At 46.4% G+C, this 20,780-nt stretch overlaps 1 protein-coding gene across 1 annotated transcript in view; it reads left to right on the forward strand.

Annotated features, from left to right (window-relative positions):
* Positions 1 to 20,780, forward strand: part of YIF1A (Yip1 interacting factor homolog A, membrane trafficking protein) — a 103,013-nt gene that overhangs the window by 43,758 nt on the left and 38,475 nt on the right. The window contains exons 2-4 of the mRNA XM_069207923.1: positions 3,709 to 3,837; positions 4,018 to 4,241; positions 14,846 to 14,950. Coding sequence (XP_069064024.1) covers positions 3,810 to 3,837; positions 4,018 to 4,241; positions 14,846 to 14,950 — 357 coding nt within the window. The 5' untranslated portion in view covers positions 3,709 to 3,809. The remainder of the gene's footprint in view (positions 1 to 3,708; positions 3,838 to 4,017; positions 4,242 to 14,845; positions 14,951 to 20,780) is intronic.

The following is a 20,780-nucleotide window of genomic DNA, read 5'->3' on the forward strand; positions in this document are numbered from 1 at the left end:
GCAGATCTACTTACTGGGGCTGGAGGTAGCGGTAAGCAATAATACCTAAGGCTAGAATGTCCTTTTAAGTCTGTGCAAACCTACTAACTTACATGTTTTACGGGTTTTCTCCAGCTGCTCTTTAATTATTTCCAACACAGAGAAAGGTTGGAAATTTACTCCTGATAAGGATCAGTAGTAAAACTTCTCCCAGTGTTGGGATAAAAGTGGTTATAGGAAAAGTGAACTTGTAAACGCTCAACAGATTTTTCACGTGAGCAAATCTACACTTACATATTTGCTTGTCCTAAAATACAATGGAGTATGATCGGGTCTACTTCTGTAAATACCTTGTGAATTCCTGAAGTATGCAAATCTGCACTAATGCAAAGACCCTTACTTGTGACAAGTTTTGTGCTAGACAATTTTGTATTACATCACAATGATCACAAACTGCTCTTTCACAAGGAGCATATTGGCACACAAAGTAGTTTTGTTCGGTGTCAGGAACTACTGTGGCAATGTGTTCGTTTTGCAACTAAAAAATACTTTTGCTTTTTGCTAAAACTTGTTACAATGGTGAGGGCGCAGCAGCTCCCACAACAATAAAGTTTTACAAAAGCCATGTCAAAACAAGACGTGCATTTACAAAATCAAGACTACCAATGTCGGCAATATTGGCTTTGCCAATGCTTGTTTTATATTCATGTTTCCCATAATCTTGTTGAAACTGGTTAGGCTGACGTTCCATTATGAATATTTTTTTGGACAAACTATCACGCATCAACACATTTTACTATATAATTCTTCAGAGAAATGGTGCCAATTTCATAGTAGTTAGCAAAATGATTTTTTTTTCCTAGTAGCATTTTTTTTTTTTTGTGAACATTTTATTTTGAAAGCAAAAAATCATCAATCTTTCTTTCAAGCTTATGCAAATATTTTTGCATACTTGCCCCAAGGACTAAATAAATGTGAAAACTGGTTGTCCTTGACCCCAATCAATATGTCCTGGGCTTCAGGCTATAGGGATTCTAGACCTCTGTTAATCTCTTATCTGAATGTGAAAGCCTATTTAAGTAATTTTTATTGGTTTAGTTGTTGTTTGTACTAGCTAGGCAAAAACGTTTAGGACATGTATTAAAATAAATAGTTTTATCTCACTCGCAATCTATGCAATTATTAAAGCAGATCAGTTCCACCTATGTGATGGTTAAATTAGCTAGATTTTCTTTTTGAACTGAATAACTCATTTTATTTGCAGTAAGCACATAATTTTAAGTCTGTTCTGAAATTCTGATATTAGATAATGTTTTCAATAAATAGAAAATACCAAAGTAAACTGAATTTTCCAGTTTGAAATATTTTGGGCAAAATAACTTAAGGCAAACAAGTTTTTCTTGTGAAAACGTGGAAAACTGCATCTGGACACAATCTTTCCATTAATTTGCAGAATTACTACTAAATGTATTTAGTCTTTTTCGGAAGTAACTGGTAGAATGTATTTGTTTTTCCATATCCATTTCTCACACATTTGTGCCACATTTTCATTTTCTGAATGTCCACATTGGTCTTGGAAAAAAAATATGCAGCCCAGATGCAACCTTATAGTCTGAAATAAAATTGATTATTTTTATGTGAAATTGTCTTTACTTAAAGGCTACTTTTTATGTGTGGTGATACCCTAAATAAAACATTGATACATAAATGCAGTCTCTGATGTAGGATTTGAGGAAAGTGGAGACATCAGTCACCATCTAACAAATTCCCCATCCTGCCTCCCCTCACCCAGGCCTCCAATCTTTTGATTTAAAAATCAAGAGAACCATCCTTTCTTTCACAGTTGAAGACCTAAATATCATTACTGTTCTCTGCAGAGCCGCATCATGGATAGTTCTGTTATTGGGCCCATCAGCACAAAAGTATGTGTCCATTCACCTAGCAAAAGCAGAGTACTGCTTGGTACCAGCACACGGAGGTGCTTTTACTAGGGTTGCAACCTATTACGGCCTTTTGTCTTGAAGTGAGTTTCAGTAAATCCCTATCAAGATCTTCAATCACTCTCTTTTCTAATAGGAAGGTCCTACGAGATGTACATAGCAGGCGTGGTACAAAATTCATTTTAAGGATTGTCTCTAGCCGAAATAGAAACAAGCATTGCCATCTATTTAGGTTTTTGCTAATATCTCGACGCTAGTGAAGAAAATTACATCTTGTCACAGAATTCTCATTTTTTAATTAAAAGTTTATTATATCATCAAGGACTATAAACAGTACATTTTCACCATAACCCCTCATCGCAAGTGCTCATTCAATAGAACAATTTGCCATTGTGTTGAAAACCACAAAGCAGTGCTAGTAACCCAGATGGATACATATGACAATAGCTCATACGGCAGAGTTCAGACTTGGCCCTTAACAGTCTCCTAGCCTGGTGGCCCCACAGCATATGCATAGACAGTGCATCAATCCATGCCAGCCTCTGATACAGTGCCTAAACCTTCCCTGTCTGCCGGTTGAGCTTGCTGTAAATGACACTGACACGAGGGCCCATATGTCTCTAGACCCTGAGTTAGGGGGGCATTGAATCTCAGTAGGCAGCCAAATATTTGTTGCAATATGCTGTTGTTAAGCCAGTCCAACATCTTAAGCCCCCATCTCATGGCCACTCTACCCCATGTCCAACAATGCCCTGCCCCCGTCCCTCAAGTAATCTTGTATAGCCGAGCAGTCTCCTGCTAGTTTACAGAAAATCTGCTTATGTCACCCTACATCAATCACAATGCAGTGTGTTCCTTAGGCCCCTGTTACGTATCTTCCTGGGTGTATAGTAGATCCTGAGAATTTATACTGTTTGAGCTTCAGTTTATAGTTAGGCGGGGATGGATCATCGGTGTGAACAGAGCAGTACTCCCATTGTGTGTCTGTGAGTGTTATTTGTAGCTCCTTGTTCCATTTATGTCTGGTGTGTGGCTGGTGGGTCTGAGGCTTGCTCTGGATCGAATGGTATATATGATAAATTAGCTTCTTGGAAGAGGAGGAACCCAAAGCATGTTCAAGTGTGTGAAATGTTGGTGATGGAGCTGGAAAATCTGTCCCTGGCTTCCCTGAGTTTGTAGTAGAGAAAATAATCAAGGACTTGCTGCCTTCCTCGATCCAGGCATCATGTGCTATGAATTTCCCCTCTGGGTAAAGATCCCCCATGCAAGGGAGCCAGAGAGATTGCAAGTGCTTACTTACCATTCAGTCTCATGTCATGGGCAGGCTAGGGTTGAATACTAGGAACATACATGACCTCCAGCCACGTGTCTATGCCAAGCCCACACTGCAGCCCGCATTGTCCATTTCCTTCTCTGGTCACTTGTGTCGACCGTAAATGAGGGTGTGGAGTCTCTGTGGTGCGGTGCTGTCCACCTCTATTGCAATGTGTGACTGAAACTGGATAGGGAACATCCAGAACTGTACGTAATGTGCCTGGGCACTAAGATACTACAACTCACAATAAGGTGCACCAAAGCTGCCTTGCTTATAGGGAAGGGTGAGTGTCTCCCATTTCGGTTAAGGCTGTTTTCCTGAGAATTCCCATATATTTAACAGAGTTTTGGGATATGAGGAGTAGGACTGTCTTTTGTAGATGGGCAATGTTGACCCTGTTAAGATTTGTGGGTATGGGTACTGACTTTTGAATATATTAAAACTGAACCTACATTTTCTCATTTCTTACATCAGGGATGGAAGTGAATCCACCGGATCCAAGAGGGAAAGTATAACATTGTCTATCGAATTATCAGCTTTCTAGAGCTTTGGGTAAATTTGGTTTATGGTACGGCATGGCGGACTCTCTTCGGTTTCCATCTGGTAAGTTCTTTGAGATTTTTCCATCAATACGACTAGATCTCTGTGCGCAAAATGATTTTCAAAGTTTGTGCATCCAAAGTTTAAATTGTGCTTCTAAATGTGAACTTACCACAGTGGGGGCCAAACTGCAGCTTGTTGTGTTACACAGTGTCACTTATTATGGTTCTCTCCTGTGTTTAGGATCCAAGCACCGGGGTAGAGGCCCTCACCCACAGATGGCAGACCCTAACCAGCTATTTGATGACACCAGTGGTGCAATCCCACCCCCTCACACAGCCTATGGCAACCCGGGTATCGACATGGGATTCAACGTCAACAACATCTTCACTGATCCCATGGCCAATGTTGCAATGACATATGGCTCCTCCATCGCTACTCAGGGCAAGGATATTATGCACAAAGAGGTAAGGCAGCCATTGCTTCTCTTTGAGGCTTTGGTTGCGGTGTGTTTCAGACTTAGCCTAGAAGGCTGAACTGGACTTTTAGCAATACAAGATTAATATAAGCCAAAAGTATAAAGTATTTTTAGAATTGAGCTCATTCGTGAATTTTGATCATCCTCTTATTTTGACAGTTTGTTGGAGATGACGAGCCACCAGACAATACTAGGAGTGACCTAAATACACATGTTCTGAGAGGTAGTGGGTTTCCTGTATTCCTAAACCAATGAGGACCGGGGGCGGATTTCCTAGTAATGTTTTATGGTCTCTGAGTGAAAAGGGGCTTCTTAGAATGTTCCCTTTAAAGGCACTGAACTCCTTTTCTCATATTTGGAGGTAGTATATTGTAGGCAGAGCTGAAAGGACGATTTACCTTCTTCAGTGCTTCTGCATATTTTGTGACCCTGATGATGGAGTTGGTTCCAGAGAATGTTCTCTTTCTTGGTTTATAGGTTCAGTAAGAAGTTTCAATTGGATTGTGTTTTCTATGTTGTTAACGAGCACCCTTTATACCTCCAAAGCTGCTTTTTGATGCTTCAGAGAGCAAGTATATTGATAGGACTACAGCATATTGCTGATCTATGCAGCTCCCACGTCTGAAGTAGGGAACACCCATTCTGTGAGTGGACTTTGCCTGGATTTGAAGCTAGAATGTATCTTTTATTTTTTTAACTTTAAGCAAAATCCTAAGCCACTGAAATGCAGTGTTTTTTTTTTTTATCCATGTGATCTGTCTTGCTGTTGAGTTCAGGACCTTCTGGATAAATTATGAGGTATTTCGCCAACCAGCAGGCCAGTTCTTTGGACTAATCTGAATCATAGGACCATTCTCCTAGAAATCTGAGGGTGACACCAGTCTCACACTTTTAAAGTAGGAAAAAATGATGCTGGTGACAGTAGGCACTTGATGGTTTAAAGTCAGATATTTATGTACCTGTAAGCTAAGGTTGCTGACTTCTGATATCAGAGAGGGGCAGTCACTTTGAAAAAGTGAGAGAAATATGCCATGCAAGTGTCCTCTTTGACTATTGCAGCTAATAACTTGAGTCACTGGCTTATTAACTTGCTGATGACACCATGTTTTCATCCAGGTCCTGTCTATGGATCGGGCTTTGTGTACTCTTCTTCACAGTTAGGTGCACTTTGTTGCTTTGAGAATCTCCTGAAATATATGCCAGTACAGAAAAGATGTGAGTCTTCAAGTTTGCCTAGACCAGAGGTTCTTAACCTTGTGGCTTCAGCGGAGCTTCATGGAATGATTAGGGCTTTTGAATTCCGAGTAGGAGAGGGAGCTTTGAAACTGTAGCACCAAATTGATAATGCCTTTCTTTACTTAGCGTCGTTCTACTAGAATGATCAAGATGAGGAATAAGTTGGCTTGCAGACGACCATTATGCATTCGGAACTTTGAATCTGACATTTCCTAAGCACTGGGAAGGAGTGTTGATTTATAAATAACAAGATGGTGGCTAGTATGTACCGAGCAGTAAGACAGCTGGGAGTAGTCTAGGTGGTATCTGTTGATCGCACTACGGTACGGGAGTGTTGCTGGAAAGGACGTTGACCTGCAGTGGAAGATCAACAGGGACTGAGGTGTAACAATAATACTTAAACCTAGAGGCAACTGGCGTTTGATAAGGCTGAATAGAATAGAATAGTAAGAGCAGTGGAGCAAAGAATGGCCTTTCTAGACCGGTGCGTACCAGAGAGGTATAGGACAAAGAAAAGCATGACACGGCAGCATCTATTAAGTAAACAGTTGTTTCCTGCATGAGCTAACTGTTACGAGCAGGCATATCCAAATTTAACTTTCCATCACTTTACATATATAGTCGTCCAAATTATTTGTGGGGGAAAAAAAGAGTAAATGTCGTTTGCGTGATTATGCGACCTCATGGCAGCCCCTAAATAAGTAACTGAATTCTTCGATGGGCTTACTTGCACCCTAGACAAAAGGTAGGTAGGCAACAGAAATAGAATACACATTTAAGCTACAGACAGGTAGAAAAGACAGCTGTTCCCTAGATTACAGGGAGGGCTCGGAGGAAAAGAAATCTAGAAAAGGGCCGCCGGAAAAGGCTGGTCTATAGCATTGGCTAGAGTGGCTGGAACAAAAGAAATACATTTAGAAAAGAATCAAATAGGGGGTGGAAAATTGGTCTGACGAGCGTAGGACTGCAAACCTTTGATCTAGAACGAACGCTTTGAATTAATCAATCGACTCCAAACCAATGGAAACTATACCAGAAGCACGATGGTGCAGCCAGGACGCATCGGGCTTTTGTGCAGTTTCAAGAAATCTAAAACGAAGCAGCTGCACACCGTATTGAGTAATACAGCACAGAATATGCCAGCCAAGCAGGAAGCAAACTTGAATGTTTTGTGACTTGAACTCAAGTCTTTTTTTCCAAAAGTACACAGCGTTACAAGGACACGGATATGCAAACTTGCTTGGTTTATGCAAACAGCTTTCAGACATCCGTAGGCATGTTTAGTGACCCAGGGCAAAAAACAAGAATCTGCTTCGTGACTATTTTTTTCCCCAGTCTGAAACAAATAAGAACCAGAATGCAATTCAAGGTGCGGACGACTGGATTCCGTAAATCCGTTTCAGTGTGTTGTATTTTTTTTGTAATATTTTTTTTTCACCGTTCCGTTTCTTGTAATACGTCATTTTATATCAATGATAAATCAGTCATCAGCAACTCCAGAGGTAAAGGATTATTATGTTTTAAAAAAAAAAAGTTGTCTTTGTAAAATAAACGAAAAAAAATCACGATTTAAAAAAAAAAACAAGTTTATAAATATGCATGTTTTCAAAATTCAAATGATCATAAGAATAAACACTCAGTTTTGAAAATTACATAAAAATACATGCAAGTGGTTTTTTTTTTTAAAACATTTTTTCTGTTTTCTTTTATAGAAATTTACTTTTTACATACAATCAGAAGATCGACTCTCCTATCTATGAATAAACTGGGGTTTTAGAGATGACAGGTTACACATTCGAAAATAGAAATTACTCTTCATGTTTTCAGATTATACTTTTTTTTTTTTTTTTCCAGTTATAGTTTTTTTTTTTTTTATTGTTTTATTCATTTAAACACAAACCAAAGAAACATACATTAATTCAGCAGATCTCTCGACAAGAAAGTAAGGATATATGAGAGCCATTACACATCATATAACTACTGTGGTATCCCATATCGCAGACGTAACTCTGCCAGTATCGCTCTCTATATGCTGATGTCCAGAGGTCCGTTCCGGGAGAAAGAAAGGAAAGGAAAAACAAACCCTCCATATCGGAGGAGTGCAACAGTCCGCCACCCCGGAGAAGGGCAAGGACAGACACGCCCGATGGTATTAATCTAACAGTGTCGAGCAGGGAGAACTGCAAAAAGATAACAATGCAAAAAACCTCTACAAACAGGCAGGTGGAGCACACAGCCACATCGCGCAGAATTATCACACATCAAGGTAACTCGCATGATTCGGGGGGGATTGAAACACACAGATAGGAGACATCAGTCACTCAGCGCCCTCAGTCTGCGTCGCCAGATATTCATTTAAGGGGCTCCATATATCTTTGGGGCGGGATCCCTCTGGCATGAGTTCCCAGAATACTAACAGCTGATCATGACAAAAAGCAGCATCTCGTAACCAATCCGATCTACGGGGGGCTCTCCCCCGGCCCCAGCACATTGCGACTCTTCGCTTAGCCAGCAGCATGAGTAGGCCCACTAAGCGTCTATGCGGGCCATGAACCTCGTCCATATATCCCAACAGCGCAATCCTAGGGGAGAGGGGTATCTCTACCTCTATCATTTCAACAATCGACCGTCTTATCTCCTCCCAAAACTTATACACTTCCGCACACTCCCATGCCAGGTGAAAGAAACCCGCATCCCGAGCCCCGCAACGGGCGCAGCATGTGTCCGCTAGCAATCCCATGGAATGTAGTTTCCTAGGCGTATAGTATAACCCCTTTTGTCATGATACATCTGGGCATCAGCCACTGCCATAACCGGCAGCGATGGAGCAAAGGGTGCAGGCATCCCGGCCCGCTGCCTCAACGCTCTCCATGCTCCCGCAGTGCAGGAGACCGTGTCAATTCCTCTAGAACGGGGAAGAACCCGCCCGCCGAGCGCACAAATCAAGCCGTCAGGCCAGACAGACTCACTCTCCGGTGCAAGGTGTGGCATATACCGGGTCGGATTCAGCCAATAGTATGCGAAATGCGCCTGTGCACAGTGATAATATAACTCCAGGTCTGGGGCTGCCAATCCGCCCCGCTCAAACGGCAGCGTCAATTTCTCCCAAGCGATGCAGGGCTGTCGTCCCGCCCACGCCAGCCGCACAAGCGCAGATCTCAGGCGTCGGAAATAAGCCTTAGTGAGTGGCAGGGGAAGATTCACGAATAAATACAAGAATTTAGGGAGTACCACCATCTTAGCAATAGCAATGCGACCAGTCAGCAAAAGGGGCAGAGCTTTCCAGACCTCCACCTTTTCCTCTAGCCATGTCAGAGCTGTCCCGTAATTAGCAAGCTGAAGCGATTCCGCGTCGCAGCACAGGTGTATGCCCAGATAACGCACCGGCCCGTCTGCCCAAACCAATGGGTATCGCAAATCAAATCTCTCCACGCTAGGGGTTAGTGGCAAGATCATTGATTTCGACCAATTAATAGTGACCCCAGAAAAGTTCCCAAAGCGAACAATTTAATCTAATAAGATATCTAAATTTTGCCCAGGATTGCGCACGTATATCGCGATATCATCTGCATATAAGATATCAAGATAGGGCGTTGCAGAAATTTGAAGTGCAGCAAGCGCAGTCTATAGTTCGGGGACAATGTCCTCATATGAGCACAGCAGCTGCGCCACATCGCTTCCGGGATAGACTCCCCCACATCTCTCTCCCATGCAGCCCGAGCAGGCAACACAAGGCCGCTCCCCTGCTCCTGAACAGCATTATACAGCTTAGTTATCAACTTGGAGGGGGATCTCGCGCTACAAAGTGCCTCCAGAGCCCGAAACTCCGAGGGAGCATCCGGTTCCTAAAAAAAAAACGATCCCACAGCAAAGCGCGGACGCGGAGAGCACAAAAACGCTGCAGCGGGGTGCCATTGCAGTTCGAAAGTGCACCAGCAACATCCAACAGCCGACCGTCCACTACCCAGTCTCCCAGCACCGACAAGTCAGCGTCTCGTAGAAACCCGCGCACCCCTCCATCATGATACATCTGGGCATCAGCCACTGCCATAACAGGCAGCGATGGAGCAAAGGGTGCAGGCATCCCGGCCCGCTGCCTCAACGCTCTCCATGCTCCCGCAGTGCAGGAGACCGTGTCAATTCCTCTAGAACGGGGAAGAACCCGCCTGCCGAGCGCACAAATCAAGCCGTCAGGCCAGACAGACTCACTCTCCGGTGCAAGGTGTGGCATATACCGGGTCGGATTCAGCCAATAGTATGCGAAATGCGCCTGTGCACATTGATAATATAACTCCAGGTCTGGGGCTGCCAATCCGCCCCGCTCAAACGGCAGCGTCAATTTCTCCCAAGCGATGCGGGGCTGTCGTCCCGCCCACGCCAGCCGCACAAGCGCAGATCTCAGGCGTCGGAAATAAGCCTTAGTGAGTGGCAGGGGAAGATTCACGAATAAATACAAGAATTTAGGGAGTACCACCATCTTAGCAATAGCAATGCGACCAGTCAGCGAAAGGGGCAGCGCTTTCCAGACCTCCACCTTTTCCTCTAGCCATGTCAGAGCTGTCCCGTAATCAGCAAGCCGAAGCGATTCCGCGTCGCAGCACAGGTGTATGCCCAGATAACGCACCGGCCCGTCTGCCCAAACCAATGGGTATCGCGAATCAAATCTCTCCACGCTAGGGGTTAGTGGCAAGATCATTGATTTCGACCAATTAATAGTGACCCCAGAAAAGTTTCCAAAGCGAACAATTTAATCTAATAAGATATCTAAATTTTGCCCAGGATTGCGCACGTATATCGCAATATCATCTGCATATAAAGATATCAAGATAGGGCGTTGCCGGAACTGTAGGCCGCTATTACTATATTTCTGTCGCAGTCCTGCCGCCAGGGGCTCCATTGCAGCCGCGAAAAGAAGCGGAGACAGCGGGCAGCCCTGTCGCGTACCCCGCGAAACCAGGAATGGGTCCGATATACCACCGTTAAGGCGCAGCCTGGCAGTAGGCAGGGTGTACAACAACCTGATCCAGTTCACAAAACGCGCGCTGAGACCCACTCGGTTCAGAAGTGCAAACACATATTCCCAGGCCAGGGAATCAAAGGCCTTAGCCGCATCGAGAAACACTGCAGCTACCTCATCGCCTGTCTCTAGTGATCCCAGCACCGCAAAGAAAGTACGCAGATTATGGCTCGTGGATCTCCCGGGAATAAAGCCCGATTGATCCGGAAGCACCATTCTAGAGAGTAGTGGCTGCAGTCGAGTCGCTATCATTTTTGCGAGAATCTTGTTATCAATGTTTATCTAAGAAAGTGGGCGATACGAATCACATCGTGTCGGGTCCTTCCCCGGTTTCAGACAGTTATTATTAAGGCCTCCCGGAGGGAGGTCGGAAGCGACCCAGTCGTCATAGACTCCTCATACACCTCCAGCAAATAAGGAGCAAGGATGTCCACATATTCTTTATAAAAGGCAGGGGTTAAACCATCGGTGCCCGGAGCCTTATCCCCGGGTAGGCTTTGGATCGCCGCCGCCACCTCCTCTACTGTGAACGGCATATCCATATACATCCTGTGTGCCTCCTCAAACCATACTAACGCAATGCTCTCAAAGTACTCCTTCATATCTGCCTCCCTGAGACCCACCGGAGGCGCGTATAGCTGCGAGAAAAGTTTTGCAAATACCTGCATCACGCCTCCCGTTCCAGTCACCTTGCCCCCCTCAGTATCTATTACCTCAGTAACGTAATTACTGGCCCAGGGGCTACGCAATAATCCCGCTAGTGTCCTCCCGGCTCTCTCACCCTCGCCATACCTGTGGGCCTGCGCATGTCTCCCCAGGAAGCAAACCTCTCGTAGAGAGGCCTCCTCATATAGTGACACCTCACGCCTGATTTCGGCAAGCACCTCGCCTGACCATGTCGCCTCTAAGCGCCGTTCCAGATCACCAAGCCTCCTTTCGATATCAGCCATCTCCCGCCTTAAAGCTTTCACTATCCCATGCTGTTTTGCAAGACACACCCCACGGATAACCACTTTAAATGCCTCCCATACAGTACCAGGGGAGTCCACCGAACCTCGATTCTCCTCAAAAAAATAACCGAACAGCCTCTCGTACTTCCTCTCGGAAGATGTCATCCCGGAGAGCACCACTGGGCAACCGCCACAGCACCATCGGTTGCAGCTCACAAGGTATCGCCAGGTCTAATAAGACTGGTGAGTGGTCTGACAGCGTACTGGGAAGATGGTCTATTGCTCTAGTCCAAGCCTCTACATCTCTAGTGCCCAGCCATCTATCAATACGGGACCAACTACTATGGAAGTAATTCAAGCAGGTGCCCTCCCGTACTCCTATATGTCTCTGTCTCCACAGATCTACCAGCGCACCGCTATCCATTACTGCTGTCAATGATCTTGCTGAAGAAACATGTTGCATCCTGGCCGCACTCTCCCGGTCCAGCCAAGCATCTAGGACTACATTAAAATCCCCGCCCCAGATCACAGCTCCAGCTCCAGCTCCCAGCGACTCTACTTGGCGCCTTACCTCCAGGAAAAACTTTGGGTCATCCACATTTGGCCCATATACTGCCACTAGCCGGCATGCCCTGTCCAGTAGCACTCCACTCAGTATTACGTATCTGCCATTGGGGTCAGAAATAATTTTGCGCGTGCGCCACTGCAGCCCCTTACGGATAATGATTGCAACCCCACGAGCGTAGCTAGAGTATGTAGAATGGTGAGCCTCCCCAGCCCAGCCAGCTTTCAGCCTACCAGCTGTCGACACCATCATATGCGTTTCTTGTAACATACAGATGTCAATACCATGCCGCTTAACATAAGCCATCACCAGCCGGGCCTTTCGATTATCATTAAGTCCCCGCACATTCCATGTCAAGCATCTCACAGCGGAGGTAACATCATCCCCCATCCCGAACCACAGTCATACAATACTGCGCATGGACACAGCTCTCCACCTGCCAAGAACTTAACAAAAAAGGAACCAGGAACCTTTCCCAATTAGCCCCACCCACCCAGGCCCCCCAATCGGACCCTCGTAGTGTCCCATCTAACCACCCCTAAAGCCCACACTGCAGGCATAAAACAGGAAATAACCGGACTCATCCGTGGGGGCAGAAGCCAGCCATGCAACCCTCCACCCAGATGTCTAGGGGAGAGGGGCTGCGGGCAAGCAACAGCTACACATCAGGGGCCAGATCGAGGAGCGGACCCACACGCCCCCACAGCCTCAAACATAATGGAGTCCCGCACATGTCACTTAATCATTGTCATTGAGAGAAGCGTCCTCCGAGCCCACCCCCCCCGGCGTCCCCGCCCCCGCTGCCTAGGTAATCGTCTAGCAAACTTGGTCGCCTGCTTTGGATCCGAGAAATACAGCACTTTGCCTTCATGTCGCACTCTCAATTTGGCTGGGTATAACAGAGCAAACCCGATTCCAGCCTGGCTGAGCAGGCGCTTTTTCGGTAGAAAAGCCCGCCTCTGGGCTTGTACACCTGGGGTATAATCGGGGAAAAAAGTTAATTTCGGAGTTCTTATATACTAGAGGACTTTTCTCCCTAGCTAGCCGGAGCACAGTATCTCGGTCCCTGTAATTCAATAGTCGTGCAATAATTGGGCGTGGAGGAGAGCCAGGAGGGGGCCGAGGCCCCAAGGAGCGATGTGCCCTCTCAATCACCAGCAGCCGAGAGAGCTCGCCAGCAAACAGCTCTTGTAACATATTCTCGACTAAGTCCTCCATGCGACCCATGTCAGTTGCCTCCGGCAGCCCCACGATACGGATGTTGTTACGTCGGGACCGGGCCTCCAGATCCTCATTTTTGTTTCGTATCACCTCCAGGAGACGCTCCATCTGTGCAATCTGTTCTCTATCGCCCCTAGCCGCAGCACGCACCGGGAGCCAATCAGCAAAAGAAGGGGAGGGTGGGGGGAGCCGCGGCCCGAAACGGCCGCCGATCAGGCTCCCCTGGGGGTCTTCCGCGCCCCCGTCCTCTTTCCCCTCGATCGAGGGAGGCCGCAGCGTCCCTCCCCTCCGCGCACACCGAAGGAGTCTGCGCGCGCGGGAGACAGCCGGCGACAGGCCCCTCAGCGCACCTCCAGTCCCCGGGCGCCCGCAGCAGCCAAAACCGGCTCGCGCAGCCTCGCTGGAGTCCCCGGGGGGGGGGGGGGGGGGGAGTCCCAGGGGTCCGCTACTTTCACCGCCACCGGTAGGATAAATTATGTCGCATAAGTTGCCCGGCCCCGGCAGAGCCTCACAATGTGACGGCCATCTTGCCCGGTGGCCAAGCCACGCCCCATGTTTTCAGATTATACTTGAACTTGATTTACACTATGGGCTAGGGGCGGGGTTGGATTTGAAGTGCATGAATGTAGACTTATTACCCAGAAAAGGTGAAACAAACAAGGGACCTGTCTTTATGGGTTGCAAGTTCAGTTTAACATGGAATACGTGGTTCTAACGTCATGCTTTCTGATAACTTGTTTTAAAGTATATGTTTTACTGATCATGATATTCGATTTCTACAGTTTGCTATTGACCGCCTTCTTTAAATAACCCAGGGGTTCCTTGAATAGCTCTGTGTAGTTTTTTTTGTTTTCTTAAATGTTTTAAACTATTATGCAGCATTACAATTTAAGCAAAACAAAAGGATGATTGATGTGTTGAAACTCCCCTTCCCCCCCCCCCCCCAGTCACAGATCTGTGTTTAATCCATCGTTCTTTTGCCCACCATTCCACCCCAGTTTGGACCCAGCCATATGTAAATCAGTGACGTGGCAAGCAAAATAACAATGGATTAAACACAGATCTGTGACTGGGGGTGAGTGAAAAGTTTCAACACTCCCATCATTTTATTTTGTTTTATGATGTTACATGACATTTTAATGCAGCCTTTTGACTGTTATGCTGCATTTGTGTATTACTTAATGCAGATTGTTTTTAGGCCTCACCACCACCACCCCCCCCCCCCCCCCCCCCCCCCCCCCCCAAAAAACCCTCCTCAAATCAGTTCTGAAAAATTATTTAGTGCACATTCTGGAAAGCAGAGTGGCTTGCATAAAAGTTGAAGTGTTAGTACTCATGCAGTGCAGGCCTAGCCAACTGCCAGAGATGCACTGTACGTGGGGGGGGGGGGGGGGGGGCAGAACAACTTCTGTGTTGTTCCCCGACACTGAACAGGCTTGGTGGGAACCAACTAAGGCTTTGCCTCTTTTCTTTTGCAGCTCTCCCATTTTTAAAACCACCTCCGAGGAAGAATTGAACATTTTGCTTTGACACTGTTTGTTTCATTTTAGATTGTGAAAAACTGCCAGGGAATCTCACTTTCGTTTCTTTTGCCTTTTGAACAGATAAACCGCTTCATGTCTATCAATAGGCTGAAGTATTTTTTCGCTGTTGACACCACATATGTGATGAAGAAGCTGGCTCTTCTGATGTTTCCATACACCCATCAGGTAAAGAACTGTGTCCGTTTGTGACCGGGCATAGAGAACTAATCAGTTGTGCCAGTAGAAGTTTTCGTCTGCGTTGCCCTCTAGATGAGATGCGGAAACGCAGAAGATGAGATTGAAAGACGAATCTAGGGTGATAGAACCAAGGACACTCTGGCAAGGGTAATTATGAATCGGTTCTCTTATATCACCTTGTGTCCCTTTGCTAAGCCAACATGGCATGGCTCTTTCACTTGTATGGCTCCTATGAGTTTTCTTTAGAGTGGGAAGAAAAATAAAAATCTGCACCTAGCATCGAAAATTGTACTTCAAGGAACTTGAGCCTTTGGTTCAAACAGGTCAAGATTTCACGTATCGTGGAAAATGTCTGAGCACAATAGTTAATTCGGTTTGAAGCCAAAGCGGTGATCGGACAATTTTGATCAATCCTCAGTGCAACACAAGGTTAACTTTTTTTTTTTTTGTGTAATGCATAAACCAACATTTGTAGGATGTTGACTCTTTGTATACTGCCTCAAAGTGAGAGATAGTGTGCACAGAGTCCAAGGGTTCCCATTCGAGGCTGATAGTGGCAAAATTAGTTAATACTAATGCTCTATTTTGTGGTAGTGTGGTCGAGCAGTAGGCTTATCAGAGGGTAGTGATAAGCATTTGTTGTACACACACAGGCAATAACTGAGAACACACACTCCGACTTAACTCCAGGCCAATAGGTTTTTATATAGAAAAATATTATTTTATTTTTGAACCACAAGATTCAGAATTTAGGTAAGTACATACATTGTAAGGTACTTCACAATGGTAAGCATGGAACTTTGAATTAAAACAGTAATGTACACAATTTTGGCAAAAATGGCAATAAGCTATTTTAAAAGTTGACACAGTGAAAAAATCGACAGTTCCTGGGGGAGGTAAGTAATAGTTGGTTTCTCAGGTAATTAAAGCACTTAAAAGTTGTCTCCTGGGCATAGGCAGCCCACCGTTGGGGGTTCAAGTAAACCGCAAACACCCAGCGCCAGCAACACAGGGCAGTTCAGGTGCAGAGCTCAAAGTACGGCCCAAATAACATAGGCTCCTGTGGAGAACAGGGGTGCTCCGGTTCCAGTGTGCTAGCAGGTAAGTACCTGCGTCCTCGGGGAGCAGACAGGGGGGGGGTTTTGTAGAGCACTGGGGGGGGGTTCACAAACAGGCACACAACACACCCTCCGCAGCCGGATGCAGTGTGTGAACAAGGCGTCTGGTTGTAGATAGGAAACAATGAAGAGACCCGGGGGGGGGGGGGTCACTCTGGCGATGCATGCAGGGCACAGGGGGGCTTCTTGGGCCAGCAACCGACTGGGTTAGGATGAGGGCCGCCTGCTGGTCACTCCTGCACCAGAGGTTGGTTCCTCTTGGTCCTGGGGGCTGCAGATGAAGTGCTTTGTCCAGGAGTTTGGTTCCTTTGTTACCGGGCAGTCACGGTCAGGGGGAGCCTCTGGATCCTCTCTGCAGGTGTCGCTGTGGGGGTGCAGGGAGGTCGACTCAGGGTGTCCATGTTGTTGGAGTCGCCTGGGGGTCCTCTCTGCGGTGTTGGTTTCTCTGGACAAGTGCTGGGGGCGTTGGGTGCAGAGTGTGAAGACTCGCGCTTCCGGATTGAGGCTGGAGTCTTCGTTAAAAATGGTTTCTTGGTTGTAGATTTGCTCAGAGCTGCTGTCCTCAGGAGTTTCTTGGTCCTTTAGGTGCAGGTTAGTCCTCTGAGTCCTCATAGGTCGTTGGTCCTGCTGGATGCGTCGCTGTCCAGGTTCTCTCTCTAGAGACATGCCGGTAGGGCTAGGGCCAAGTCAGTTGTCTCCATTGTCGCTGCGAGGCTTTCAGGTCAGCAGTCCTTCTTTCTTCAGGTTGCAGGAATCTGATTTTCTGGTTTCAGGGTCGCCCCTAAATACTCAATTTAGGGGTGTGTTTAGGTCTGGGGGGCAGTAGCCAGTGGCTACTGTCCTGGAGGGTGGCTACACCCTCTTTCTGCCTCCTCTTTGGAGAGTGGGGTCACATCCCTAATCCCATTGGGGGGGGAATTCTCCAAAACAAGATGGAGGATTTCTTAAGGCAGGGGTCACCTCATCTCAGGACACTTTAGGGGCTGTCCTGACTACTGGGTGACTCCTCCTTGTTTTTCTCATTATCTCCTCTGCACTTGCGGGGGCTATGTCCGGAGGGGTGGGCATCTCCACTAGCTGGAGTGCCCTGGGGCGCTGTAACACCAGGCTTGAGCCTTTAAGGCTCACCGTCGGGTGTTACAGTTCCTGTAGGGGGAGGTGAGAAGCACCTCCACCCAGTATAGGCTTTGTTCCTGGCCACAGAGTGACAAAGGGACTCTTGGCCTTGTAACCTTTCAGCTGGAATTATTCTGATCCTGTGCATCTCCCACTTTGACACCTAAATGATCAAGAGAGAAATAAGATTTGTAAACAGCACACAGGCAAAGAATGTGGCAAATGAGTAGGTACAATGTAGCCCGCTACTGACAATAGTCGGCTTTTGTCTCAGTGGAACTGGCCTCTGGAAACCCTTCACTATGTGGTGTATGGTGTCACATATTTGAGAGTCTTGCAGACATGACATTTCTGACTATGAGGCAAAATGTTTATCTTATTTCTTTTGTGTTGCCAGTTTATTTCCTTAAGTATGTTTATCATTGTTGTCTTTCCTGTATATATATACCAGTTTAGCTCCTGCTCAGTAAGATCACTGTACTGAGGAAGAACTGATTCTCCCTGTGTTTTTTTTTTTTTTTTTTTTTAACAGATTTGTAATACGATCAAGTTGGCCTGTCCTCCATGTTCAAACTTATTTTAGTGTTGTTCATGCAGATGAGAATTAATCATAAGATGCCAGGTTTATTTAAATATTCATTATACGGTTAAAGAGAACATTTAAATGTGGCATATAGAAGTCATAAAAGGAAAATCTAATTTAGAACAGATCACACATAATAAAGTCTTGAATATGCTAAAAAAAAAAAAAAATGTGCAGTAAGTAATAAAGCATGTACAATGGTATGTGTGGCTTTAGATGAACACGCACTGCATGCTCCTGCCATCTAGTGTTGCGTCCAGAGTGGTGCAAATAGATTTTCTTCAAAAAAGTGTTCCGAGTCATGGGATCGGGTGACTCCTCCTCTAGGTGATATCGTGCATGGGCACCAACTCCTTTGTTAGATTTTCTCTCCCCTGTCTGGTTCGGACGTGTGCCTCTTTGCTCCGTTGTTTGACTCGCTCTGGTTCTAAATCTTTCCTCTATCTTACCCTCTTTCGACTGTATTGTTTCCACGTGCACTTTTCCACCTTAGCGTTTGCTTCAAATCGTCCGTCCCTACAGCAACCTCGTGCCCTTCAGGGCATCTTTGCCCAACTCGGCCCTACCTTACCACGTGGCACCGACTGATAAGCCAACCTGATGGGATGATGGACTCAATTCCGCTTCTACCTTCTGTGCCAGGCTGAATTTCCCCACACCTACCAACATCTGGTGTGTAAACTCTGCCTCTCCCCATCAAGAAGCTACCTGCGACACCTGCAAATCGTTCCGATCGAAGAAGACACTTGGACTGAAGAGCACATCGATTGGAAGTGGCACACAAGAGTCCAGACGACACCCCAGACACCTTTGAGGGAGGCGGGGGGGGCATGCACTGGAGGAACCTGCACAGGAAGAGGAGGCCCTTTCCATTCAGGACTCTTCCAACGTGCAGCTGGAGCTAGAGCCGCAAGATCACCTCAGCCCAACCTGCGGATACCGTGCCCCCTCCTGCCCACCCCAAGACTCAAGAAGGGGCCTCTTAGGAGGTCACCGGTCCACCACTGCCACCAGAAACAACTTTGGCTGCCACATCTTCCGGCTCAGCACCAAAAACATCAGCCAAGACCAAGCCATTTGTCGGCGTAACCTTCTTCACATCAGACAAAGATCCTCTCCATCTCGACCCAAGCTTCGACTCTGAGCCGAACACCTACCGCCTCCACTTCAGTGCTGAAAAAATCGCATCGACCGAAACACATGGATCCGAAATCATCAGACCACGAGACTCTAGCCAGTCTTCTGCATCCCCTTCTCCTTCGTAGCCTATATTGGAGACCATAGACTCTCTTCAGCACCACCTCCAAATTCAGGAGTGTGCAGAATGCATTTTTGCTTCACCTCTTATACTTTTGAAGAGGAGGCTTTGCTTTCAGGAAGTTTTAGTCATTCCTCCATCTCAAAAGATAGACCAAGGACAAGGCCACAAGTCTACCTTGCAGGCCTTCTCCACTACCTCTTCCTCCACCTCCCTCCCCATTCTCCTGCCTCAAGTACCCCAAGAAATTACACTCCTCAGGATTCCCCTTTATTTGCTGGGAGAGATTTGGGTGGGCCAAAATATGACCCAGACCCCTGTGATACTTTTGACCATGACCCCATCCCCCTCTGACGATCCAGCCCTCTACCCCACATGCCCGTCCCCACCAGAGGACACTACTTACTACCAACAAGTAGTGGCACAACCAGCTCCCTAACATAATGTAGAGTTTCTTAAAGACCCTATCGACCAGGACTTCCTCTTCAATAAACTTATTTCTACTCATAGGGATATTCAGTTCCTCCCATTGCTCGCTGGAATGCTTTGTCACACGGACTACATTTTTAAGGAACCTGTCCGCTCTAGGGTTATCACCCCTAGAGGTGATTAGAAATATAAACCTGCTCCCTCTGACCCAACATATATTAGATCTCCGGTCCCTCCTGACTCAATTGCTGCACCAGAGCACGGAAACGTGTTAACAGACAGGCCACTGGGGACTCTCTTCCTCCGAGAAGGAAAGCAGGAAAATCGCAGGCATTGTTGGGCAGATACGACGGGGCTCACTGGGACGAAATGGAGGAGCTCCAAAAAAAGGGCAACAAATAGTTGCAGAGGGGCAGCCAGTTTTAAGCAACTCACTTTTGTGCCCGTCGACACCTCAAATACACCTGCACCCGGCATTAATACTAATGTCCTCAGAAGGCGCGCTTTGCTGCACTGCTCTGGTTTCAAACCAGAGGTTCAGCATGCCGTCCTTTAATATGCCCTTTCACAAGGAGCACCTTTTCGAGCCTCAAGTGAATACTTTCCTTGAAAACCACAAGAAGGACACTGACACAGCAAAGGCTGTGGGTGCCACCCATTCGCATACACAGAGGCACTTTTCGTCCCCCCCTGGTTTTAGAGGCTGCTTCAAAACCACCTCCTCCGAGGCATCTACATCACACTCCAGACAGCTTCAAAACTTTAATTCACGCTAGGTCAAAATTACCATGGACCATTGGGTCCTCCATTATCAAACCTGGTTATTGTTTGGAGTGCATCACCACTTCTCCCAATATCACGCTCGCACAAGCTATCTCCGGAATACCTAATTCTTTTCAAACCAGAGGTCTAATCCCTTCTTCACAATGAGGCCATTGAGCCAGTTTTGTTACAACAGCAAGGGTCAGGAGTATATTCCCTGTACTTCCTAATTCTCAAAAAGGATGGTTCTCTCAGACCTATTTTCAACTGTTAAACCATTACATCCCGTCGACACCTTCACATGGTTACTCTTCAAGATGTGATTCCACTTCTACAGCAATGCAACTTTAACAGATCTAGATCCAAAGGGCGCCTACTTTCATATTCCCTTTCACCCGCACACCAAAAATACCTAAGGTTCATTATTGCAGGCAAACATTACCAGTTTAAGATCCTGCCTTTTGGTATCACTACTTCTCCCACAGTCATCACAAATTCTTTAGCAGTGATTGCCACACATCTCAGAAGGCAGAGCATCTGTGTTTTCTCTTA

Source organism: Pleurodeles waltl, chromosome 9 (assembly GCF_031143425.1).
Source record: "Pleurodeles waltl isolate 20211129_DDA chromosome 9, aPleWal1.hap1.20221129, whole genome shotgun sequence".
Taxonomy (NCBI): Eukaryota; Metazoa; Chordata; class Amphibia; order Caudata; family Salamandridae; genus Pleurodeles; species Pleurodeles waltl.